The sequence below is a fragment of the Babesia bigemina genome (genome assembly GCF_000981445.1).
Source record: "Babesia bigemina genome assembly Bbig001, chromosome : III".
NCBI classification, from domain to species: domain Eukaryota; phylum Apicomplexa; class Aconoidasida; order Piroplasmida; family Babesiidae; genus Babesia; species Babesia bigemina.
In genome coordinates, this window is record NC_027218.1 from 348289 (window position 1) to 372778 (window position 24490).

A 24490-nucleotide genomic window follows, 5' to 3' on the forward strand; every position below is an offset into this window, starting at 1 on the left:
CACACACATAAATTGCCAAATGTATTGGAAGGTTCGCGATATCATTGCCGTTCATGGCTGCAAGGGCGGCGTAGGCAAGTCAACGGTAGCTGCCGGTTTAGCCCTCAGCTTAAAAAATCATGGCTGTACAGTAGGCATATGCGATCTTGATATATGTGGCCCCAACCTAGCGTATATCCTCGGCGCCGACGATTCTTACGTGAAATGGAGGCGAGTCGAATTGGAAGACGGGGCCATTAAATATGACTCTCATGTTCCAACTACTTCAATTCAGGCACAGAAGGTTTCCAATGCAGCCGAAAACGTAAGAGTGTCGCATGACAATGATGGGTTCCCTACAATGGCCTTCGAAAGGGTTGAACCAATCACTACTAGTCTTTTAGAGCCCAAAGTGGTGCACGGCATCAAGTTGATGTCTTTTGCCTTCATCAAGTCTAAACAAGAACTAGTAAGTCTACCGTCCAATTACCACTGTGTCGCGATCAACGGAATGCTTTTGAATATGTGATATGCGTTTCTTCATGTCGTTTGTCTATGGATCACGTGCAGGGGTATGCGGCCTTTAGGGGTCCAGTACTTGACCAAATTGCTTCCGAGTTGCTTCTAAAGACAGATTGGGGCGAGTTGGATTATCTCATCCTTGATCTCCCCCCCGGAACTGGTGATGTAATCATATCCATTCTGGAGGAAGTTACGCTTTCTGGGTTGGTTGCGGTCTCAACTCCGCACGGTCTGGGGTAATCCAATAATTGTATACCCTTAATCTTTATTCAGATGTAGCGACCTCATGAGGGGAGTTGGTTTTTTCCGGGATCACCAAGTTCCCACATTGTGTCTAGTTGAAAACATGTCATATTTTACCTGCGACGGCTGCAGCAAACTGCATCACCCATTTGGCCAGCCGAAGGTTTCGTCGATATCTACATCAATAGGCGTGCCAAACTACGTGTGTTTGCCGGTAATGGCCAATAGTGGCCGTTTCGTGGATGAGCTGGCGTCAAACGCGGACGCGTCGCAAAAATTTTCTGAAATAGCCGAGGCTGTTGTAGCCAACACTTGCTCTACGAAAACAGGTTCGAAGAAACTGAAGAGGTATGCTATTCCTACACGGATTTCACACCTTTCAGCCCCTCGCACACGCGTGTTACAGCGAAGCAGTCTTCACCATGCAGCACCACACTAGATTGGTAGTTTATTAGGAAAGAGATTGTTTAACGGTTGGCCTTGGCAACACGCTCTATTTCATCTTTCTTTTTGATGGCATACGAGCTGGGGGACTCTTTGGCACAGTTCATGATTTCGTCAGCAAGGCACTCAGCGATGGTCTTAATGTTTCTAAATGCCGCATTTCTCGCACCCGTGCAAATAAGGTATATGGCCTGGTTGACTCTCCTGAGTGGGGACACGTCGACAGCCTGTCTGCGCACGACACCGGCTGAGCCGATCCTGGTGGAGTCTTCCCTGGGTCCACCATTTTTGACCGCATCTACGAAGACCTGAATGGGGTTCTGGTCGGTCATAAGATGGATGATTTCAAAGGCATGCATGACAATCCTAATGGCCTTGAGCTTCTTGCCATTGTTCCTGTGTATGCATGAGACACATCGCATGATTCAGAGTTAGTCACGCATACATGTTGCACAATACGATAGTTTGAAATCAGATAGGGGCGAAAATCTATTGCATCGCTTGAAAAGCTCATTTGAACTATTGATATCATCATTTTTCAACTGACACATGCGCCGCGTTTGGCGTAAGCTTTTGCAACGGTGATAAACGGCTCACAGGCATTTGCACGCTCGTTGGGTGATTCAGACAAACAACGTATCATTCGCCTATGCGAGCCATCCGGTGGTCCGTCGATTCCACACGAAACGAAGCAAAAACCAACTAAACATACCTGCCGTGCATCATCATCGAGTTGACGAGGCGTTCCACAATAGGACAGAGGGTTTTCCTGAAGCGCTTCTTCTGATACCTTCCGGCGGTATGCGGCGTAAATACTCGCGCCTTCCCTTGGATAGCGATGCAGTCGACCTGGAGAGGGCATGAAATAAAACCTCTTAAGATATAATGATAAAGCACCGCCGCAAAACGCACTAACATAGGAAATAAAATGTAAAATATTACCTAAAGAGGGCTACAGCACAATTTGTCGTAACTTAAGGGGAGAAGAACGATGGAGATACTCACCAAGGAGAGGTCAGACAGGCTAACGCTGTCGTAGGGCCACTTGCGGAACAAAGCCACATCAGCAGTCATTTTGAATGACTTGTTGATAATAAAAACGTAAATTCCTGGTAACTGTACACCTTTTTACGACGTTGGGTAGCGTACACTGGCGACTCCACCCTGACCCCAATATGATGAACAGGTTTTTCGACCAACTCACTTCTGATGCAGCTCCGCACACGATATATTATGAAGGTTTTACCAAATTGTAGCTAAGTGGCGCGTGAGTCCGTCCCGTTTCCGACGTATAGGTCCAACCCAACTGTTGCCCCCCAACAGCGCTACAACCATCGAAGAGGACTAGTACCGCGACTTTTCATACGGACTCGAACAATTACACAGATCTATTCATTCATTGAGCTGTGTACGACTTTTTCCTCATATGGAATTACTTTCTTGTTTCCTATGTGTGTATCTGCTTATCTTTTCGATTTAGCGCGGTGGTGCATAATTGGTACTTTACGACATCATCGGTGATGTCCTTATAATACTTTTAATAGTTCATAGTTATAAAATCCCAAGTGAAGGGTCACCTTCTTCTTCTTTACCCAGATTGCTGCTGTCTCGCCGTCTAATATGCTCTATATGCAACCATAATAACTCAATTTACCCATTCTGTATTACACGCCGCAATGTTGGTGATGTTTGGGGCGACATTATGGATATAGGCTAGACGGCGCTTAATTCTATTTCTTATTTTAGGATTAGTTATTGTTTTACCAGATGTCACTGTTCGTTGCAATTCCACAACGCTCAAGCCTCTGATCTGGGGCTAGTTTACTGCGTTAGGTATCGTCATAATAGCTCTGAAACGAGGGTTTGCATTTGGCAACGTTTCGAAAACGCAGATGGTTGGGATCCTGGAGAGGATTAAAAATTTCAGAAACCGGGAAAGCATCCACATCTTCTTGTGCGGATTGCGTGGATCTGGTAAGACAACTTTGTTATATAAGTCCCTCCTTATGGGTAAGTTTCCTGGGTTTATGCTTATATGTAAATGAGTAACGCACCATAAATTCTCGCAAAGAAACCCGACGTTCTGCAGTTATTCAATACTATGGCTTTTGTGATTCTTTCATTTAAACAAAAAACATCACTATTGCTGCTATATTAGATACTTGCAGATTGGGAAGGTATATGCAGCGAGATAGAGCCCACTACGTTGTACCACTACGAGGAGTTGCATATAAGGGGAAAGCGTTTCAGCATCTGGGATTTCAGTGGAGATGCAAAGGTAACTGCATTAAGTTTTAGAGTTAAACGAGCGTAGGTCAAATGTATTCCTGCCTATGTCGCTCGGAGTGTTAATGTTGCCGCCGTAATTTTCGTTGTTAGTGCGACTGAACATGCCGATTCATCATGCAGGGAACTGCTTGATAGAATACGGAGAATGGACATGGATGATGCATTTTCTAGCTCGTTGTTCGTTATACTTTTAAATAAGATATCTAGCGGCTCTCAATACAACGGTTTGGAAACCTTTTTAAAGCGCCAACTTTCTGATCCTCACCGCTTTATCTTTGTAGTGGTAAACGTGTTACACGGTTTGAAAGACGCTGCGTGGTTACAATTACTCGATGCGATTTATGCACATCACAAGAAGACCGTGGCGTCGGCATAATGGTGCAGGACGATCCGTGAAACATGCTGAGGTATAATCTAACTACAATCACGCCAATGTCAGAAACGCAACCATTGTGCATTTTAGAGGAACATGTAGTAAAATCCAAGTGTCCGTATCGTGGTTAAGCGACGCATCTTGGATGCGGTTATTGGGCACGCATGTAGGATCTGCGTTCCAATACGCTACTTTTTGTGATTTGGCTGGAAGATGTGGCACGCCACATACTACCATTATAATGTATATAAATGAAAAATTGTTATTGTCCTGTTACCGAATGACAGACCGTCCCAGATTGTGTCGTTCCTTTGTGGGATGGTAATATAATCTCGGTTTCATTCCCATCTCTTATAGTGGGGTTGCTAGTGCACTAGCATTTACAGGTGTAATAGATCGGCATATTGCGGTAGTTACTGCAATCAATTTCTATATGGCACCCATCATGGGATGCAATCAGAAAGCGCGTTGGTGCGCTGCGACATATGCGCCAAGCTGACAATTCAGAGTATAATTTAAATTAGAAACGCTTGTTCGATTTTGGCAATTACTTCCGAATGCGCATCTTTCTCTATAAAATGCTTTCTTTGAATATGCCTGTCCGTTTATCTTTGTTGATATGGGCGCTGCGTTTTGTTAGGGGCATTTTCCCCTTCGCCTCACGGTTTGGTATAGAATCACTCAACACATTTGTAGCATGTTTCGTTGCAATTGATTCTTCCTTTCCTTGTGTTCTGTTTGGAATTGAACCCATAAGAGCATCATCGGCGGAGTTGCATGGGTGCATATTTAAAGAGGTCCTGCGCATTTTAGTTGTGTCATTCTTGCCATTGGATGAAGCGTCAACTCTATTAGCCCGTATGTTGGTTTCTGCTATACTTTTTAGAGTGAATTGACCATCACGGGGCGGCGAGTTTTTGTCATCAGACTCGGATGCACCGGTGATGACATCATACGATTTCGAGGTGCATTCTGCACTAATAGAACCCTTATCCCCATTATTGTTATTATGAATAATATCCATTGCTTCAGTTAAATGCAGTTTCTCATTATTTTTTTGTTTTGCACCAACACTCACATGCTGAGGGTTTTGTGGTTTTGCAACAGACGTGCTCGAAGTGGCCCCATTTCTGTGACTTTGTACGCCGGAAGGTCCGCCGTCTCCCTTTATCACATGTGTTTCAGACCTACTGTTGCCCTTATAGTGATGGGAGGTATCCCCACCCGCAGAATTGGGTTCCAGGACAGGATCATTAGCAGGTGCTGCTCCAAGCGGCACGTAAGTCAGTGCTGAACATTCACTTACCGTATTCGTCGTGTGGGATTTCAGAGATTCACGTCGACTCGGCACTGAATACACATTTTCACGCTTCTCATCCGATTTGCCGTGCGATAGAGTGCCCAGCGACACGTTATCTTTACACGAGGGAATTGTTACATGAACTGACGAAGTATGACTTTGTGTAGATTTCGAATCCCTGCACGGTTCGGGTAGCAGGTCTTCGCGCGGGGTCGGACGCTGATGTATCAAAAAGTTTTCCAACTCAAGAAGATCATATTTCCCCGGTTTTATATATTCCTTCTCAGAATGGCCACCACAGTTGACATTGTTACATATATCACAGTTTAACTTGTTTGCTTTCATCGGGCGTGTGATACTTTTGCCTGCGATCGCTATTTCCGCAGACCGCCTAAATTCATCTATCTCCTCGACTGTAAGTTGCAGTTTCTCTTTCAACAATGATAGATAACCACGTTTATTTTGCTTGTGAGGATTTTGTTCTCTATATCGTCGTTGCACGTTCCTAATTAGAAGTGACATGTTCCGTACTTTCATTCGAAGAAATACAGCACACAATGCATATTTCTTGATGCGTTCCAGGCAACTAATAAATTGCATACCGCGATTTAAGCGCATTATCGAGTGATGCTCAAATCGCTCGAAGAATTGCTTGCAATGGTCAATCTACATTTTATGAGATAAAAAGGAACAACCAACCTCCGCATTTTCTACCATGTAGTGTTTGTGTTTTTCCACCACCTTAACAAACATTTTGAATCTTACTATATCATCCATACTGGCGACAATGTCAACGTTAAAGTTGTCATGCAGCTTTTGTAGGGTACCAATTGTGACCTCCTTTCGCCTCTTCACCTTGGAGAAATAATAGTAGATTGCGAATATCAAGGTAAGTCCGATGTTATAGAAAACCATGACAGCAATATCATTGTATAATGCGTGGTATTTGTTGTATTGATAAATGGGGAATCTGTTAAATCCCAGGATCGTATTGCATCGCAATCCTGCGAAAAAGTTCTTGAGGCGTTCGACATTGTGACCGAACAGCTGATTTCCTAAAACATTCATAACGGCAAACTCAGAACTCACCGATGATTGACCAGGATACCAGTAATATACCATACTGGTATATCACAACGGACATCGCGAATAGGTTTATGACTATGGGGCGTCTGATAACTTCTCCATCTTTATTAAATGAAAAATAGTATTGAGGTAAAAACGCGACAAAACACAAAACTAAAACCACAGCATGCAGAAATATGGCAATTTTGCTCATGACTTCCAGCCTTGATGCTGTTACCAGTAATGAAACCATGACATTAAACTCGCGGCCTGCAACGCAGTCAAGAATGCAACGCATGTACTCTACCTTCCAAGAGAATCCTGCCTGCATCTGGCATATATTTGAATGTCAGAAGGAAAATTGTAACAACGTTGGTAACCTCTAAGACAAATATAAGAGACAGAGAGCATATAGCCGCCTTGGTGTTTAAATTGGCAGAGAAAAATCTCGGAATTTTCCCGACTACGTTATCGTATTTCAAGTCGAATAAGATATATATAATCAACAGGATAAACCGAAAAGCGCTGGCGAAAAGCGCTATGATTTCCGGTTTAATGCACAGCGGGTACACGCGTGATCCCACAATGTTGGACACCCCGACATCTGTTTGCCCGAAATCCAACTACAGCAAGATTGTTACGCATTTACTCATTCTCTCACCTGGGAGTATATGATTTCTGAGTCCGTATTTTGAAAAATGAGAAACACTCTGAGCTCGATTGTATCAAAATGGCTTGTAATGTCCTGTATGTCTGCTAGTCCTAGCGACATGTATTGCATTGGACCTCCTGATCTTTTAGCGACCAGGCACAACCACTTAGACGTATATATAGACCTAAGAACACCCTGCAACCATATGCTGAGAGCACCCAGTGATTTCACATGTTGCACGTTAGTCTGTACTTGTTGCTCCTACAAAGTTTTGTGATCCGTTTGTCCAAAAATACCTGAATGTGGGTTCTAAACCTCACAATATCGGACGCCGGGATCTCAGTGATCCAAAGTCTATCGGTAGGGACTTTGAATGGTGCATTGAGGGTGTTGTGCACAGCTTTAATTGAATCCAGGTTTTTCACACCTTTGAAACGAAAAATAATCACTACAACGGTTACAATAATGGTAAAAACAGTTACGATGACAAAATGCCATTTGAAACCTGTAATTTTGTGATTTGTAGAGGTTGATTCCACGGTTTCTATTTCGTCACCAGCGGATTTCGTCAATTCCTTGGTATCCTCATCGCTGAGCTCTTCACTGTTTTCTCGAAAAACCTTTCCGACATTGCTCATTACTAAACACCTGATAATCGGTACCCAGAGAAACCAGTACATCGCATGAACTCCGACATAATGAACAAATGGCAGAATGAACAGTGAAAGGATTGGGATGGTACCTCTGCTTAGTAGGTTGCAAAAAACCGTGTGGAAGGCATTATTACGCCTGAACACATCAGTCTGCACCTTGTAAATAATAACCAATGCCACCAATAAGAAGACGGAAGATGCAACGTGAAGACAGTTTACGATATGGGTACCTGAGCAGACGATGTAGGATTTGTATTGTACAATCCCACCTGCATACCGTGAAGGCAGCGGAAAGCGTTTTGCGACCTCAATCAATATGAATAATCCCTTACATCCCACCAAAAAATAGGTGTACTTGTTGCGCATGAGCAGGAGCATAATAAGGAGCAAACCTCCCATAAGAAATAAAAAAAGCAGATCGCTCCACCCAAATCCGAGATACGTCCTGACATTGTGATTTAGCTCCCACAAGTTCGACTCTTGGAGCGAGATGAAGCAGGTAGATTCTGTCGGAGATATTTTCGCATGCAAACATATTTTTACCTCCGTATACCCGTCTCTCAACATTGTAGAGTATTAAAATAAGCTTAACATCTACTTTGGGGTCTAAATCAATTGTATTAGAGTCATTGATGCTCAACAGGTCGATTCTCTCTGCGTTGTATGCTGCGTTGTTGCTTTACATGCCACTAACCAGTTTTGGTTTCTAGGAAAAATTCCTCAACCTTATAACCGAAGGGAATTTTATAGAGTTCCACACTATGCAGAATGGACTTGTAGAAGGTTCTGAGGGAATCCACTTCGTTCTCAGTCACTCGCGATATGTTGTTATAATTTGCAACTTGAATTAGAACGTTGCGAGTCTCATATTGTCCCTTTATCCGTGTGGCAGAACAAAGAGCAAACCAGTAAAGTATCAAAGAAGCAGTGAACAGCAAGAACTGCGACACATAGGACTTATGCAGTTTTATGTTATGAGCCAGATTACACATCTGTCTAAGTATCTGCGGCTAGGCGTCGGCCGCAATGGACTATGCCTGCCACCTCCACCGCGTTTATATCATACTTTTATCATTGTATATTAACGTTTACCATAGTGTGCGTTGTTGACTTGCATCAGCAAGTTGCCGTGTGCGGCATCTCACCGATCCCACAGATGTGCAGAGGTAGACAAAGCATACAGATCCAGCTCTGTCTCTCCACACGGCGTATTTATGTATAATATGTTTTAACATATTACGTAGCCATAACTTATTATTAATTCTACTTTTGCGTGCCTCTGGATGGGTTCTGCTTTGTCTACCGGATCATCCCCCTGCCAACCGGCTGCAGTGGCCCCTGCTTTCTCAAAATCTGGCAAACACATATGCTGTGTATGTAAGGAAACTAAAGCGGCTAGGGACGAATGTATCGCACAGAAGGGTGAAGATCAGTGCAGGCACTTAATTGAGTTGCACAACCAATGCCTTCGCAACGAAGGTTTCGATGTGAAATGACGTATTAACATTCTTCGTTTGGTTTCGCGCTATTCTAAAGTAGTCCCTTGCCCCCTTATAACCTCCGCATGATTGTATTGTCATATTTTTGAGTTGCGACGCTGGAAATATCATATTCATTAATCGCTAGTACCGTTAGTGTTTGCAAAATGGCGTCAATTCTTACTATGAACTTGCCCTCCGACGACGAGGCTGATTCGGATTACTCTCTTTCAGAACCCTCCTCAGGGGACGAGCGTGAGGTTAAGAAGACTAAGAGGCAACTTAAGCGTGAGTTGCTGTTGGAAAAGCAGCGCCAAGACCTTAAGAATAAAGTTGACGCCTTATTTGGTGACATGATGCAAGAGAGCGATAAGGCCTACCGTCATAAGCAAACTGTGAAGGCTACGGATTTTATGCTACAGTTCCACAAAAAGGATTATTCGTCTCTCGGGCCACAGAATAGACGCATTGGCGAGCTGGAAAATTTCGTGACCCTATCAAGCAGTAGCGTATTTGAAGAGCAACAAACCCTAGATATTTGCGAGTTCAAAGAGCAATGCCGAAACACCCCAGATTCCGAGAAATTGGAATTGATTCATCGGGCAGTAAAAGACGCAGATAAAGTCGAGCCATCGACTATTGCAAAGACGTATAAATTTGCGGGAAAGACGTACACTGTCAAAGAGCACGTAGACAAATCGTCCAAAAAGTACAAGCAATTTGCAAAAAAACAGCGGATGGCGGTAGGAGGCTCGCTTTCGTTTATTGATGATATGGTGCATGAGCTAGATAGTGCGCCCAAGATTTCAGCCATTAGAAAATCTGAGGCCGATTGGAACCAGTACAAGGATGAAAACAAGATTGATACGCTCCATAAAGATCACAGATTCCTCAAGGAGCAAGACTTTCTTCATCGCGCACAATGGAAAGAACATGACAACTATCTACATGTGCGCCGTCAATAAATTTGGCGATGTGCGAAGCATTGCGGAATCTCATTTCAGTTGCTTGTCGCCCTTGTTTGTCTAGGTGCCACAAAATTTTCTGCTTACGTCCGAACCAAACAAAAACTGAATGGTTATAAAAGTTACAGTACCGTGTAAACATTTTCATGTGTGTTTTGTCATGATACGTACTCCCCCGTACAGCCTGAGCTACGTTGGATTCAATTTTTTGTTTGGGTTGTTTTTCTAGTATATCCCCCAAAACTCTTGCAATATTCGGCTCCATGTGACAATTAGCTATTCAGTGTCCTCTTCTTCGCTATTAAAAGGTAACGTAGGGGGCTAACTGCAGGTGACTATAGCGTGCCCCTAGGACGCTGGGAATGTATACCCCAGCGCCAGTTCCTCGTGGCTCTCTCTTGCAAGAAGCGCCTCAGTTTTAATTGTCCAGCCTCTACGGCCGTCACCACACGTTTGTGGATTTTGGCGAGTATGTTCCAAAGCTGCCAATGGGATGTGTCCACTGCGCCTTACAACCTCACCAGAGGGCATTACCCGATACATGTATTGGTTTAGAGTTATCCCCTATTCAGAAGTTTTACCAGGCACTGGTAAGTCTTTCAGCTTAGTGTTTCCGTCTCCATAAGGTTATTTTTGGTTCGTTATTCCTATTTCGATGATGGTGAATGTTTCCTTACGTAGGTGTCAATGGTCTCCGGTTGTTTACGCTTCCCGGTCTTTTCCAACTTGTTGCACGCTATGAGTACATTCTGATATTATACCTCACGTTTATTTTGCCCAAAATGAATTCTGATTTTGTAGGGATGCAAAAAATCCCATGTTTTGCCTCGTACAGCCGAGACCTGAGTTATAGATCATAGAACCATATATCTCCCAGCTCACGGTGATACAACTAGTTATAAAACGACTACCAAAGTTGACGGCGTGATTAGTATGATTGTAGACGGTAGGAGCAATATACAGGACCAGCACCATTGTCACGTTGCGCATGCGTGTTAAAGCGGTATGCGGGCAGCTATTGTAGAAGATAATATTTTTTTTAGTTTTGTTACTGACTTGCGAAAAAATTAGTGTGAAAACGTTGTAGCATCTCACAAAATGCTATTTTAAAATTGATTTAGAATTGTAAAGCACCTACGTTATAGTAAAACACGGCGTGCGATATACAACTATACATTTCCTCAAACCCAGACTTTTTGTGGGTCTACCGGTCCTTATTGGACTCATTTACAATGACAGTATCGGCCAATCGATTTCGTCGTGATACGCTGTGCCAAAGAGTGACAGATTTTTTTGAACCATCAGCACCTTTCCTTCTGTTTACAGAAGGGTGATCTGTTTGCGAACTACCTGCGTATATACTTTTCGTCTTCATGCGAGTCTTAGTGACCGATTGAGATTTCGAGTAGTTCTTTTGGGTTTGAAGTAAATCAAATGACCAACGTAAAAACGAATTGTCGTACCATATTTTCAACCTATCATACGCCACGTATACGAATCCCAACGTTATGATGCTACTCACAACGAAGCGTATGATTCCCAGTATACCTCTAACTGCGGCGAAAATAAACCAGACAACCGTGTAAACTAAGAACGCTAGAGCCAGCGTCACTCCTACGCGTTCCATTTGGGATCTGGGATGCAGCAACTCGAAATCCGGATATACACTCGCCATGTAACCATAACCCCGCTCCATCTTGTGGTCAACGAACGCTATAACGTGAGTAATGGCGTCACTAACAGCTGCCCAGCATCTCTTTACAGCAAATGGTGAGGGGGCGAATGAACCAAATATGTTTTTAACGGCGTCTTCTACGTCGTGAATATCTGCGGAATAATTCACATTCCCCAGGAATAAATATCCTGTAGAAAAAGTTAGCCATAGAACATAGACTTCGCAGTCTTTTATAAGAAGCCTGATTTGGTTGCCATAAATAGCCATTAACAGTTTTGGCAAGGTGTAATTTCCTTGAATATGCCTCCGTGGGTTCCTTGAGATGGCGTGCCACCAGTAAATGCAATGCTTTATTCCTGTTGTTCGATGCAACAGCGCAGCAATGTTTTTGATTGAGAATGGTTTAGCATCTTTGCTGATGAAAGCTTGTTGGTGAATATTGTGTTCATCTCGCATGAAAGCCTCCAGGTTCGCATTCATTGTCATGTATTCATCTTTTAGCAGCGCTTGTGCTTTGAGTTGAACAGTCAGGCGTGCAAGCGCCGTATGTACGATATTAATACCGCACGGGTAGAGAGTGTATCTGAAGCTCTTATATAAACCTATGAGAGGTTCTTGCACATAATGATTGAACCCCCAGACTAAACTTTCTTCCAACTGCGCGCAAATCCTGAAGTGATGTTTTAAAATCACAAATGGAGCACGATATGCTACGTACAGCGCTCGAGGCAATTTGGCGAGTGTTATTGAACTCAACAACCCTCTGTGATCATCGCAACCCATCTTAAATGCCCTTGAATGCTCATTTAGGGTTCGAAATCCATCCGTTCCATGGTGTTTTTCACCGGAAGATTTCACTTGACCCTCTGACCTGACTGCATTTTGCACGTTGGCATGTGCGAACCTTTGCGCATCTTCACCGTCTTGTTCTATTTCGCACGGTTTTATCCAACCACTTGAACAGCTTTCCTTGGGCGCTGCAGGATCATTGGTGTTAGGCGATTGATGTACTGATTTACCTTCTGATATGCTTGTAGTCAGATTTGCGTTTCGAATAATGCCTTGAATTTGAACACCATCACCATATTGCGTCTGAACTTCACAGATTCTCCCGGCTACGTCTCCGATCTGACAGGAGGCTACGTTTTCACCGTCACCGTGTAGATTGGTTAGATTATTCCGAGATTTTCCACTGTCACTAGCATTCTCCACACATCCGCACGGCGCATACAGTGAAAGGCTTAGAATGATGACCAAGATTTTAGCGAACGCAACTCGACCGAACCAATTCTTCGGTTTGTTGGTTTTGGTCGGTGGCGATCCACCAAAAGTTATAGATTCAAGCTTCATAGTGTCAGTCACAATGACTTGCTATCACTCAAGAAAATTTTGCCATTGTGCAAATATTGAGTAATCCCTACGACATTTCTGTGTAATGGTATTTTCGCGCTGCTATGACAACACGTAACCAAGCAGGTTGCAGCTCGTTTTCTGCGCAGATGGCCTTAAAACATTGCAATGGCAGCTGAAAGTAAGGAAAAATTGGAATGTGTTATTGTCTATGACGGTGAGCGGCGCCATGAGGCTGCCTGTGTGCCTTGGGCTGCGATAGATTCCCGGCCTTTAGAAGAGCTTCCACACAGAAAGCAGACGCATCTATGATGCGTAGCGTATTATTTTCGTTGCAGAAGCTGCGCTTTTATCATGACGTCGCAGCCGTACCATCTCTCCGCACTGCCGTACAAAGACCGTTCGCAGGCTTCTTGGGATATCATGACCTCTTCCAACCTACACGGAGCGTTCAGGTACAACGGGTTCTTTCTCTTTGCTTAAATAGGCGTGCCTACAATCCCGCTCGTCACATAGACTGGGTAGGCATAAAGCGTCGGTGGCGAGCCAAACAATTGTTAATGAAGAAGCGCAAGCTAAAAAACCACCCACGTGTAGCTTTAAGGTTTAGACTGACTCGTTTCGGCTGGGAGCGGCTGCAACAGGGCCGAAGGGGCAAGAAATTACACCTATCTGTGCAACAACGTCGCAACAAGAAGCGCATTAGGTTTGTGTCAAGACACGACCTAGTAAAGCTGGCGAGGCAGATGCCGGGTCACAGGCTTCGTATACGTGACCCGCCCTTGATCAATAGCCCCAACATTCAGCACTTCCGCCGTAGCACAAACAAATATTTCGCATAAGAGCTATTACAAAAAACACAGTTATGTTGATTTCTACTCTGTCTTTACTGTGGAAAGTCCGCTTGTTAAAGCTGCCCTGCAGAATATTGTGAATTTAAAGCAGACAATCGCCCTTTCAGTGCGAACGCCATTAATGCATAATGTGCAAAACTGTCCTGAAGCTTAAATCCACGCAAAACGCATACAACTAACACGCGTGCAATGCACATCCGCCTGGTTTTTGGCAGCACTGGCGTATAACAATCAGCCAGCTTTGCGACAGTGGCAGCGCACTTGCATTTTGAAGTAAACCTTCCGGCGATCATTTACATGGCCTCATGCCATAACGATATGTTAAACACACAGATCACATATAACAATGAGAAACTCATACGTTTTTGCATTTTGGTGCCACGAGGTTAAAGAAAGCTTACCTCTCCTCAGGGGTCTTGTCCATCCACCAGTTCCAAGCGGTGGTGTTGAAGTCGTAGTTCACATCGATACCGTATTCGCTGCGTTTCATAAGATGGCAATAGCATGGGCGCTAAAAATACGAATGCGCCGTGAGACTTACTATTTGACGTAGGCGTCGGCGGCTATAAATAACCCAGCGGTCTTGACAATGGTCCTCGTGAACCATCCCTTGCGGAAAAAAAGCCCATAAGAATGCGCTCCCATTTTTAAAAAGTGATTTACAAAGTCAGTTATCGGCCGTTGCACGACGACACACTCGCGCGGCAAGGGGCGTGGCGTACTGGCGGCAAACGCATAGGCTGCCGGCTCGTCGCCATCAAATCTCAAAAAGGTGTAAATGGTTCAACTATAGCTGTGCAAAGACGGCGTAACCAGCACCAACACATTGCCTATTACTGTCAGATTTGCTAGGTGTCGTAGTCGTGTGATCATCCATCGAACGATGCAAAAATTACATATTTACGCAAAAAACACTGCTTGCATAGTCGTACATTGAACGACCGACGACAAATACAGTAATGCATGAAAATACGGGCACCGAGGATCGAACTCGGGATCTTCTGCGTGTTAGGCAGACGTCATAGCCACTAGACCATGCCCGCTACGCTAGAGCGCCATAAATATGAACGATATTATATATTCAGCTATTTAACTTTTTATAGAAGGGTCATGAATAAAAACTTGCGGTAGTGTTACGCATCCCCTGACGGTTAATAACCTTCACGTTGTACCATACATCGGTGTGACGGATTTAAAGAACATCGAGAAATACGGGCGCCGAGGATCGAACTCGGGATCTCCTGCGTGTGAAGCAGGCGTCATAGCCACTAGACCACGCCCGCTGTCGGTGTTTGCGCCTTTTTTGCTTCTATAAGGTAATAATAATGACGTGAATTTCAGTGTTAGCGTCAATGGCAGACAATGTTAAAGTGTTTGAATTTAATATCACCAACCTGCCCATTTAATTATCGCAAGACGCACTTGATAAAGGTGCCAAAAGAGTTGATATACGCAACAGTTTTGGATATTCCGAGTTACTCAAGATTTTTGCCTTGGTGCGAGGTATGTCGTAATATTGACGTTAGATTCTGTATAACATTACACACCGTTTACTATGCGTATAATGGTTCGCAGAAGAGCCATTGGATTGACGACGTTGTTACAGCGGGACCTTCGATTTCTCAGGGTCAACGCAGAGCGCGGCTTACTGTGAACTTCAAGCTCTTGAAGGAGTCATACGTCTCTGAAGTGACCTTCGAGCCTTGCAGCTTAGTAAGGGTGAGCTAAATGTGCTTTTAGTACGGCGGAATTAACGGCATTGCGTCATTTCCCTGTATTACTAATGGTTCACACAGACCAGTTGCGTTTTTTTACATTTTGCCGCGTCAAAAGCGTTTCTAGATCCCATATTAGCTTCATATATGATCTTTAATATCGATGCACGCAGCCGTGGCATCAATTATATTTTTATATTCATTGTGAACGTAGGCAGTGGCAGCAGATAGCAGCCTGTTTGAGACGTTGGATACCGTATGGGAGTTTGAAGAGCAGAGTAATGCCACCCTCATAAAATTCTATATCATTTTCAAGTTCCACTTTGGAGGATATCAGAGCATATCTGCTTCCCTGGGTCGTATGCTAACGGATACTATGTTGGAACGCTTCGTAAAAGAGTGCCATAGACGTCACAGCAGCCTGATATTAAACTAGAGAACGTTTAATTGTTTACTGGCTACGCAGTGTTAGTTCCATAGTGCATTAGAGGGGGATCCAAGGTGGATGTCTAACCACCGCTTAGGTGCATCAAAACATTTATGTGGAAAACCTTCTACACATCCAAACCATTTATACAAGCTGAACATAAAACTGTGACTGCATACAAAAGTAAGCTGTAAAAATGATCTTTGAATAACGCCAGAAGGTTGACCTTCAAATTGCGAACTCTGTGTATCATTTTGTTCAAACGTTGAAGACGTCAAAGCTGGTTGTATACGCCTTCAATTGCACATATAAAAAGTGTACGGGTTCGTCTAAGTCAATATAAGTCATATGGGCAACATTTTACACATGTTCTTGCTGTCTGCTGATGCCCCCATGCCACAGGTTGAACATCTTTTTGAGGATGTTTCTACCAACCTTCTTTACAACATTCTGCGCATCTCGGCATACTATGTCCGTCTACTATCATAGATTCTGCTGTGATGGCCCCTTGCGTTGCGTTCAGAGATGCGCGTTAGATCTAGCGGCACGAGGCGTGTTTATATGAGCCGGTTATTATTATCGATTCCATTTTTGCCGCAATTAACATCGCATATAGGGTTATTATTCACCGTGCTGACTCTTTCGAGTCAGATGGTGTTGGGACTTGGCCGGGTGAATGGCGTAGCCTTCATTGGTCGAGCCAGCCATCGGAGTTGTGACGGGCTGGCTGCACGAAGACTTCCTGATTGCATTGGCTCCAGCATCTGTACGTTTGGGATATCAGGGCGGCCTGGTATTGGCGCATATGGCGAACAATATGCCGGAAGTGGATACGACTATCAGGGGGGCTATAGTCGTGCGCCGTATAGCGTCCCCGTAAATACTGCGCCCGCATACAACGCAAATTATGGCTACAGCCAACCTTCAGGCAGGCATCATACGTATGGTGCTTCTCAGTATGGCTATGGAGGGTACGGCAGGCGTCGGCAACCATACGGGACATACAACGGTAAGTAGCCCCGATGAAATACGCGATTTGTAACTTTGGGAAGTCACTGCAAATACGTGACTGTATTTTTTTCTTATGCTGTTTATACACTACCGTGCCACCGTAGGCGAGTATTCGCTCAGTGATTCATTGCTGCGGCTGTGCCTTTGTTTTTGCATTTCTCACATACACGAAGGTGGACAAGGTAACGAATATTTTATGCAACTACCAACCATTGATTGGAATTTGAAGCCGTTAGTTGAAATAAAGAAGGACTTTTACGACCTGAGCCCTGAGGCTAACAACAGACCTGGGGAGGAGATTGAGGCCATTTTAGAAAGCCATCGTATCATTATCGATGGAGAAACTCCGCTTCCCAAACCGGTTAACTCGTTCGACGAGGCCGTGTTTAATGAACCCATCCAGAATATCATTAAGCAAATGGGTTTTGTTGAGCCGACACCGATCCAAAAAGTTGGTTGGACTTCGTGTCTGACAGGTGAGTTCCACGAATTTTTTTGCCCATAAAATATGCCTACTACGGCAAATATAAATACAAATACACACCTGCACCTTATATTAATGCTCCCTCAGGCCGTGATGTAGTAGGCGTCAGCCAGACCGGATCTGGAAAGACGCTTGCATTTTTGCTACCCGGTTTGCTCCATCTCTTGGCACAGCCACCGGTATCTGCTGGAATGGGACCAGTGATACTTGTCTTGGCACCAACCCGTGAATTGTGCCAGCAGACATATGCGGAGGCGCAGAAGTTCATGCGTGTGATGAACCTCAGAGGCGCCATTCTCTACGGAGGAGCCTCGAAGCCACAGCAGCAACAGCAGATTGTTGGAGGAGTCGATATAATGGTAGCTACTCCGGGAAGGTGAGTGAGCATTCCTTGTCAATAGATTTTGCCGTCGTGTTTCTGTTTACGCGCCTGTGGCTGACGTTGCACGTGCACCGTTGGCGCAATTCGCCGCAGAAAATCTTGCATCGTGAGTAGTTTTACGCTTCTGACACAGCACATTCCTCAGTCTTCGATCCATTTAGCTATGGTGTTTGTTTTGCGCGAAGCCGACAAAAAGTTTATGCTGCTGCAGGCTTCTCGATTTCCTTTCCAGTGGCGTAGTCCGGCTGGATCGCGTCAGTTATTTCGTTTTGGACGAGGCAGATCGCATGCTCGATATGGGATTCGAGCCGCAGATAAGGATGATATCATCGCAGGTGAGGCCTGATCGGCAGACCTTGCTCTTCTCTGCCACGTGGCCATCGTCCATCCGCCGTCTGGCCTCCGAGTTCTGTAAGAACAACTGCATTTACATTCAAGTGGGAGACAAGGAGCTCACAGCCAACCCTAACATCGCGCAACAAGTCAAGGTACTGCGTTCGGATGAGACCTTCCCCTATCTGTGCACCTTCCTGTCCGGCGAAGGTTACAACAAGAAGGTGCTGATTTTCGTAGAGTCCCGTATAGGGGCGGATAACCTGGTTAGGGATCTGAGCCACCGCGGTTTTTCGGCCATTTCTATACATGGCAACAAATCCCAGCAGCAACGTGATTACGCGATTCGTCAGTTCCGCAACGGATCGATTAACATCATGGTGGCCACCGATGTTGCCTCCAGGGGGCTCGACATTAAGGACATCGACTACGTCGTGAACATGGACATACCGCGTAGCATTGAGGACTATATTCACAGGTATATTTTTGTGACGTTTGTCTAATGTGTCTCAGAATCGGCCGTACGGCGCGGGGCACCAATACGGGCGGTGCTCTTCTGCTACTAGTTAGCGATTACCCCGACCATAGAAAGGCCAAATTCGCTCAGAAATTAGTTGAAATACTCCACGGAGTCAAACAGCCCGTGCCTCCGGAGCTGCAGCACCTGGCACAGAGTGTCCGCTAACGTGTTTCTTAACGTTTTCACTACAGTCATGCTGCCTCATATGTTCATTGCTCCGTATAGAGCCATGTTGTCCACCGTGTCTTCCACTACATTCCCATCATCTAGAGCTACAGTCGCACGGAATCCATCCACAGCCGTGACGTTCCCGATGCGGTCTCCCCCATCCAACAAGATGACGACCTGATGTCTTTTAGTAGGGCGAACCACCTCTACGGATTCAGTGGCGATTGCGATATAGTCTTCTTCCACAAAAATGTGTACTATCTGCAGGTCGGTATCAGCCTGGTCCTCTATAACTTCGTCTATGACACCAAGCTTGTTCTGGTATTCTCCGTTACCTGTGATGCGTACAACGACACCCTTCTTCACCCAGCGCGTATCTGGAACTCCCAGGGATGTAACGTGCTGCACGGGTTTGGATACGTCTTTATCGGCAAGTAGGCTCGCGTAACGCATCTTGTTGACCATGAGGTCCCTATTGTCCAGGATGGTAACATCCACCTTCTTGATACGTACCACTTTGGGTTTAACTTTCAAGAGTATAGTGAATTCAGACTGCTCCACCGATATCACATCTCCCAATAGCCCCTTGTAACGCCCAACAAGTATTTTTACAGTTTTTCCTATAAACCTGTTTGGTATGCGAATCCTACTTTTGGTTCGCAATTCGGCTCCCCTCTCTTGACCTCCACGTTGATCGTAGGGATTCTGCGTTTCACTAATGCTCATATTCAGCACGGAGCCGCTGTCGACGACAACGTAGGCGTTTTTCTCGAGCTGCACGAAACATTTGTTTTTCCAGAGGTGTTTTACAACCCCCTGCTTGTTCTTGTACGGACCGCTTACAATGAGTATTTTGTTGCGAGTGTATAGAGTAGAGTTGTTAACATCCTTAGAACTGTATCCAAAGGAGCTACGCTTGCAGAGTATATCCGACAACACCAATTTGACCTCATTATTGGTGTCGAGCAGCACATTGAAACAACTCTTCGATATTGATATTATAACCCCAACTTCTCCCTTTGACGACTGTATGAGGTCTCCAAGGAAATAACCGTTAAGGGATCCGAGTGATTCGAAGTTGATGGACTCTTTCACCAAGACTAGATAGTCGAGTTTGACTTTGAACTGCTCGGACTTTTGCGGCGAGAAGACTACAGCATTCTTTTTTTCGAAGTCCACTAACGATATGAGCCCAGATTCTCCCTGATTGATACCGTCAATAATGCGCACGTTATCACCCTCTCGGAAATGCTTCATGACGGATGAGGGATGTATGCGGAAGTTGGGGATGCTGCTGTCTTCAGGTTGGATTTCGATTTCCTCATTGTGCAAGCCCGAGATATGACCAATAACGTTGATAAGCTCTCCTCGTGTCACACGGACCTTTTCGCCTAGCCTGAATAGATGCAAATTAGAGTTTTTGATGACGTGCGCCACGTTGCCGTAATTGTCTTCCAAGTTGAATTCCTTAAGCTCCGACAGCGTCGCATTTACGGCAGATCCAACCGTGAGCCTTTTCACGCTAATTCGAAGCAATAGAAACCCCGCATCCAGGAATGTCATGTTGTTGTAACGGAAGGTCCCCGGTGTGAAACCTTGCTCGATCAGGCCACCCTTTAGCTCAATAGCCTCCCTGTCAAACAAGCGTTTGATATACAATTTCGTCTTTGTGCGACTAGCGTTGGCTTCTTTGGGTGGCTTTACTATAGGAAAACCATCCTCACCGATTTGCTGTTGGATGTCTACATCCTCCTCCTTGAGCCTAGGAATAACTTTAACCACCACTATCCCGTTTAATTCATCAGATTCATGTACCTGCGCTAGATCGCCTGCATATCTCCCCGTCTTGATACGCACATATTCGCCAATTAGTGGTACAATCTGCTGTTGCGACTCCATGGCGTAGATACTTGAGACTTCGTTAATGGGCACCATTTTAAGTTTCCTCAAATTGACGTTTCTGAAATCTGAGAGCGCCTCCAGGATGGCATTTTTGGTGTCAGCCTCAATGTATATGAATCCCTTCACACCATCCGGAGCGAAACAAGAGTAGATGCCCAAGTGCCGTCCCTGGCTTTGCAACTTTAGGAACTTGTTCAAAAGACTTATGGCAACCAGTTTAGATGAATGCGCTTTGTTTAGTTTCAACATCCACAGTTTTGGGTCATTGAGGTCGGGCATGAGGACACTCGCATCTTCCATGATGCCATCTGAGAGGTGGTGTCTGGGAAGTAACTAGGGAACTTACAGTCATGCCCAGCGTCTTCGCCATCGTCTTCGATGAAGTCATCTTCACCCTCATCGAAGGTTCTGTCTTGGTATCGTTTCGTGAGTTTGTCGATTGCGTTTTCCAGCAAACCGGCGCCACCAACGCGGCGCTGATCATCCTTGCGGTCACCTTCCTCGCGGAGCCTGCGAAGTCTGCTACGGTTCTCCAATCGTTCGGCCTCCGTGGATTCGTCAGGTAGGAATATGTCATCGTCGTAGTTATCTTCCTCCTCCTCGTCGCCCACCTGAGCTCAATGTTAATGCGAGTCACACATTGCCGCCTGAGGCAAGAGCAGGTGTTATCCCACTCACCTGGGCTTCCGTATCTAGGAATGCGGAAACAATGGCACGCCTTTTTGCGTCCGAATGGCTCCCTTTGAGCTTTTTCTTGACTGGGCGCTCATCTTCGCCGCTATCATCGGACTGCCCGAACACGGAATCATCATCCTCGTCGTCAGCTTTGCGCCGTGCCATGTTTGACAGTTGGCGGCAGCACTATAGACACAGACACCTTTTTTGTTATACCGTGATTTGGGCATCAACGCCTCTCCGATCAGTTCACCCCGACACCATCCACCCCGGCGTCAACAGCACACGTTCGCGAGGCCAACGTTCCTGAGCGCCCAGACGTAAAATTTTAGTAGAAGGCGCCACATACGGTCTCACCTTAAAACTATGTGCTAGGACTATCTGCAAATTCACACACTCTGTTGTCACAACTACATTACATTCAGTTCAGATCATCGCAGCTTGGACCTGTTGCTCGTGCGCTCTACCGGTGTTTCTGCGGTACAGAACTCCGGTGGCTTGCCTCGGTACTGCCATCATGGGCGACGGCACATTACCGAAAGGCATGTACGAACGGTTAGCCATGGCGGACCGATGCGTCCCAGCATAAGACGCGAACGGCACACCGGCGGCGTTTGGCATCGATCCAGGTGTGCGCTGAGAGTTTTTGACGGCATTGAATCCCGGAACGGCCGTGACGTTGCGGCGTACCAGCGCCTGTCCTCGTTGCGGTGCAGTAAACTGCCTGTCCGTCATTTTCGGCGCCGGTCTTATCAGATGGCACGGGTTCTGGAAGCTTTGCGCGGCAGGCCACTGTGGAAGGAAAACCGAGTTTTGGTTGCACGGAAACTGCGGTTGGTTGTATTGGAAATGGTATGGGTTGTGTCCGTTGATCATCATATTTGCGTGGTTGGCGTATGGGACACAATGATTCCGGTTTGGCGCCCCGTTCATAAGGGGTGCGTCGTTCCTGATGCTGCTCGCCTGTGACACTTGTCTGCTCGGCGCGATATTCACAGCGTCTTTTCTGAATGCCATGTGATTCGACTTGACAAACCCCAAAACCCCTCCGGTGCTCACAGCGTCGTTCACACCAAGAGAGGGAGGCTCCATGGACGCATATCTTCCCCCCCCACCGTTGCAACACATGTTGGACCTCTTGGTAGTTTCCCCGCGCGTGAACACGCTGCTAAAGAGACCCGGTTTTTCCACAGTTGAATATACATAGTCAGTTGTCTTCGATACTACCTTATTAGTGCAAGCCGACTCTGGGCCTGCGAGAACATAGGATTCCTGTTTCAGAACATCCGGTGTTGTCTTTGGTTTCTGTGCAACACCACACGAAATGTAATCCAATAATACATCCACCACATTCTTATATTTGTTCATGGGCACACTATCCGTTGGCTCATCAACGATGAATTCGCCCCGCTTAGGTGACAGCGCCGTATCTTCCGATTCGACGTTAGACATGTTCATCATATCGTTCTTAGGACTGCAGTGGTCAACGGGGGTGTAAGACACGTTAACAGGTTCATCCGTCTTCTGCGCCTCTACGTCGTCTTTCTGAACCACCGTCTCCTCAGCGTTTTTACCGACAATCTTATCGTTTACAATCTTGTCAACCACGTCCAAAATTTTGTTTTCCAATTCGTCGGTGTCTAAACGGTGTTCCTCTCCCATGGAGTCGACAATTCTGATACTCCCTATACGTCGTGCAATTCTGTTCAATAGTGAATCGCTGTTTTCATTCGTTCGTGAACTATCACCCTGGCATTCCTGCCGAGCAGACTCTCGCAGCGTGGTCGAAGATTCACAAGCGTTAGTAGGCAGCACGGCAGACTGCCTTGCGCTTGACACGATTTCAGTTTCCTTTTGTTCTACGTTAGCTTCATTGACTACAAGTTCGCCAGCAGTGCTAGGGGCAATAGAACCATCATACGCATCTCCACCCTTTTCATGTGGCGTCTCAACTACATTTGGTACCTCTTCGGGAGCTTGCTTCCTGGGTGACTTTTTCGACCCTGGCACGTGCGCGTTCGCCTTGGGAGTGGCGACGTTTCGTGTGCGAGTACTTGCGTTGTAACGGGGTTGCCTGCGAGACGGCTGCGCATTTGCTGGCGATGATGCTTTCGAAACATCATGTATAAAGCCGCCAACCCTCTCCCGATTTATCTCCTTTTGCTGCTTCTGCCTACCCGCTTTACGGCACGTCATAGAGGGCTTCATGCTGGTTGCATCGCAGTTTATGCACTCACATAGCGATCCCGGCATATCACGTTTTGATGTTCTCGCCTTCAACATACGGAGCCTGTGCGCCTCAATGGAGCGCTCCAGGCTCATTTGGATTCTTTTGCGATCAATTTTTGGCCGCGAGGCGGTATTACCCTCGTGTTTCTCCATGGCATCAAAAGGTTCGGTTTACACGCTGGGATGCCCACACTTTCGAGTGCAGTTAATATACAACGTTTTTATTGTACATGTGTGAGTAAATGACGCTCCCAAATCACCTCCGCATAGGCCACTGCTCCAGTCGTTCAGCGCACCTTCAAAACCAGTAGCCACGAGTTGGCGCCGCTATTCCTACAAAGGCAGAATAGATTATTGCTAACAGCGAAATACTTTTTGTTGGTGTCGATTGACAACCTTTATGAGTACGGTTGCCGTTTTGGCCGTTCTGCTAGGGTGCACTTGTGCTGCATCGCTACGTGCAGGCGCGTTTGGACGAATACCGGCGTCATTGCAACAAAGAACTTCAAGTTAAAAAAGGGGGCATACGATAAATACGGCGACGTGCCACGTACAAACTGTTCCGCGTAGAAGGGTGTCTAAGACGAGATGCCCATATGAAGCCTATGCTCGCTTACGACTCCATCGTCGTTACAAAAACCTTTGAGGGCTCTCTATTACCCGTACCATGTGTCAGCTATACACATGACGATATACATGAGAATGTGTGGCCGCTACGCCATTCAAATCATACGAATTCGTGCGACCTTGTAGGTGCATAACGATAGCCATTTACGCCACTGATATTGTCCATAAGCGCCCA

General features: G+C 45.7%; 14 protein-coding genes across 14 annotated transcripts; 8 read left to right on the top strand and 6 right to left on the bottom strand.

Moving 5' to 3' along the window:
• Positions 1-19: 19 nt before the first annotated feature.
• BBBOND_0301340 (Protein mrp homolog) lies at positions 20-741 on the top strand (the record flags this gene model as incomplete). Its single annotated transcript, XM_012912962.1, has 2 exons — positions 20-448; positions 550-741. The coding sequence occupies 2 exons, from the start codon at positions 20-22 to the stop codon at positions 739-741; spliced, it is 621 nt and encodes a 206-aa protein (XP_012768416.1).
• Positions 742-961: 220 nt separating this feature from the next.
• Positions 962-1191, top strand: BBBOND_0301350 (hypothetical protein; the record flags this gene model as incomplete). Its single annotated transcript, XM_012912963.1, has 2 exons — positions 962-1092; positions 1128-1191. The coding sequence occupies 2 exons, from the start codon at positions 962-964 to the stop codon at positions 1189-1191; spliced, it is 195 nt and encodes a 64-aa protein (XP_012768417.1).
• Positions 1192-1211: 20 nt separating this feature from the next.
• BBBOND_0301360 (40S ribosomal protein S5, putative) lies at positions 1212-2262 on the bottom strand (the record flags this gene model as incomplete). Its single annotated transcript, XM_012912964.1, has 4 exons — positions 1212-1584; positions 1648-1730; positions 1897-2037; positions 2194-2262. The coding sequence occupies 4 exons, from the start codon at positions 2260-2262 to the stop codon at positions 1212-1214; spliced, it is 666 nt and encodes a 221-aa protein (XP_012768418.1).
• Positions 2263-3080: 818 nt separating this feature from the next.
• BBBOND_0301370 (ADP-ribosylation factor 1) lies at positions 3081-3853 on the top strand (the record flags this gene model as incomplete). The annotated part of the gene is made up of 3 exons (XM_012912965.1): positions 3081-3162; positions 3357-3466; positions 3503-3853. 3 exons carry the CDS (start codon positions 3081-3083, stop codon positions 3851-3853), a joined length of 543 nt encoding a protein of 180 aa, XP_012768419.1.
• Positions 3854-4421: 568 nt separating this feature from the next.
• On the bottom strand, positions 4422-8512 carry BBBOND_0301380 (hypothetical protein; the record flags this gene model as incomplete). Its single annotated transcript, XM_012912966.1, has 8 exons — positions 4422-5816; positions 5850-6205; positions 6240-6485; positions 6523-6838; positions 6877-7128; positions 7164-7487; positions 7963-8186; positions 8215-8512. The coding sequence occupies 8 exons, from the start codon at positions 8510-8512 to the stop codon at positions 4422-4424; spliced, it is 3411 nt and encodes a 1136-aa protein (XP_012768420.1).
• A 291-nt stretch (positions 8513-8803) lies between these two features.
• Positions 8804-9016, top strand: BBBOND_0301390 (cytochrome c oxidase copper chaperone (COX17), putative; the record flags this gene model as incomplete). The annotated part of the gene is made up of 1 exon (XM_012912967.1): positions 8804-9016. One exon carries the CDS (start codon positions 8804-8806, stop codon positions 9014-9016), a length of 213 nt encoding a protein of 70 aa, XP_012768421.1.
• A 149-nt stretch (positions 9017-9165) lies between these two features.
• Positions 9166-9963, top strand: BBBOND_0301400 (hypothetical protein, conserved; the record flags this gene model as incomplete). The annotated part of the gene is made up of 1 exon (XM_012912968.1): positions 9166-9963. The coding sequence occupies one exon, from the start codon at positions 9166-9168 to the stop codon at positions 9961-9963; it is 798 nt and encodes a 265-aa protein (XP_012768422.1).
• Positions 9964-11167: 1204 nt separating this feature from the next.
• Positions 11168-12988, bottom strand: BBBOND_0301410 (hypothetical protein; the record flags this gene model as incomplete). The annotated part of the gene is made up of 1 exon (XM_012912969.1): positions 11168-12988. The coding sequence occupies one exon, from the start codon at positions 12986-12988 to the stop codon at positions 11168-11170; it is 1821 nt and encodes a 606-aa protein (XP_012768423.1).
• Positions 12989-13299: 311 nt separating this feature from the next.
• Positions 13300-13830, top strand: BBBOND_0301420 (hypothetical protein, conserved; the record flags this gene model as incomplete). Its single annotated transcript, XM_012912970.1, has 1 exon — positions 13300-13830. One exon carries the CDS (start codon positions 13300-13302, stop codon positions 13828-13830), a length of 531 nt encoding a protein of 176 aa, XP_012768424.1.
• Positions 13831-14239: 409 nt separating this feature from the next.
• On the bottom strand, positions 14240-14487 carry BBBOND_0301430 (hypothetical protein, conserved; the record flags this gene model as incomplete). Its single annotated transcript, XM_012912971.1, has 2 exons — positions 14240-14321; positions 14384-14487. The coding sequence occupies 2 exons, from the start codon at positions 14485-14487 to the stop codon at positions 14240-14242; spliced, it is 186 nt and encodes a 61-aa protein (XP_012768425.1).
• Positions 14488-15204: 717 nt separating this feature from the next.
• On the top strand, positions 15205-15993 carry BBBOND_0301440 (Coenzyme Q-binding protein COQ10; the record flags this gene model as incomplete). Its single annotated transcript, XM_012912972.1, has 3 exons — positions 15205-15345; positions 15418-15561; positions 15772-15993. The coding sequence occupies 3 exons, from the start codon at positions 15205-15207 to the stop codon at positions 15991-15993; spliced, it is 507 nt and encodes a 168-aa protein (XP_012768426.1).
• A 642-nt stretch (positions 15994-16635) lies between these two features.
• Positions 16636-18879, top strand: BBBOND_0301450 (p68 RNA helicase protein, putative; the record flags this gene model as incomplete). Its single annotated transcript, XM_012912973.1, has 5 exons — positions 16636-16993; positions 17178-17471; positions 17567-17855; positions 18073-18672; positions 18708-18879. The coding sequence occupies 5 exons, from the start codon at positions 16636-16638 to the stop codon at positions 18877-18879; spliced, it is 1713 nt and encodes a 570-aa protein (XP_012768427.1).
• A 36-nt stretch (positions 18880-18915) lies between these two features.
• Positions 18916-21624, bottom strand: BBBOND_0301460 (KOW motif family protein, putative; the record flags this gene model as incomplete). The annotated part of the gene is made up of 3 exons (XM_012912974.1): positions 18916-21092; positions 21131-21395; positions 21463-21624. The coding sequence occupies 3 exons, from the start codon at positions 21622-21624 to the stop codon at positions 18916-18918; spliced, it is 2604 nt and encodes an 867-aa protein (XP_012768428.1).
• Positions 21625-21885: 261 nt separating this feature from the next.
• Positions 21886-23841, bottom strand: BBBOND_0301470 (hypothetical protein, conserved; the record flags this gene model as incomplete). The annotated part of the gene is made up of 1 exon (XM_012912975.1): positions 21886-23841. One exon carries the CDS (start codon positions 23839-23841, stop codon positions 21886-21888), a length of 1956 nt encoding a protein of 651 aa, XP_012768429.1.
• Positions 23842-24490: the final 649 nt, after the last annotated feature.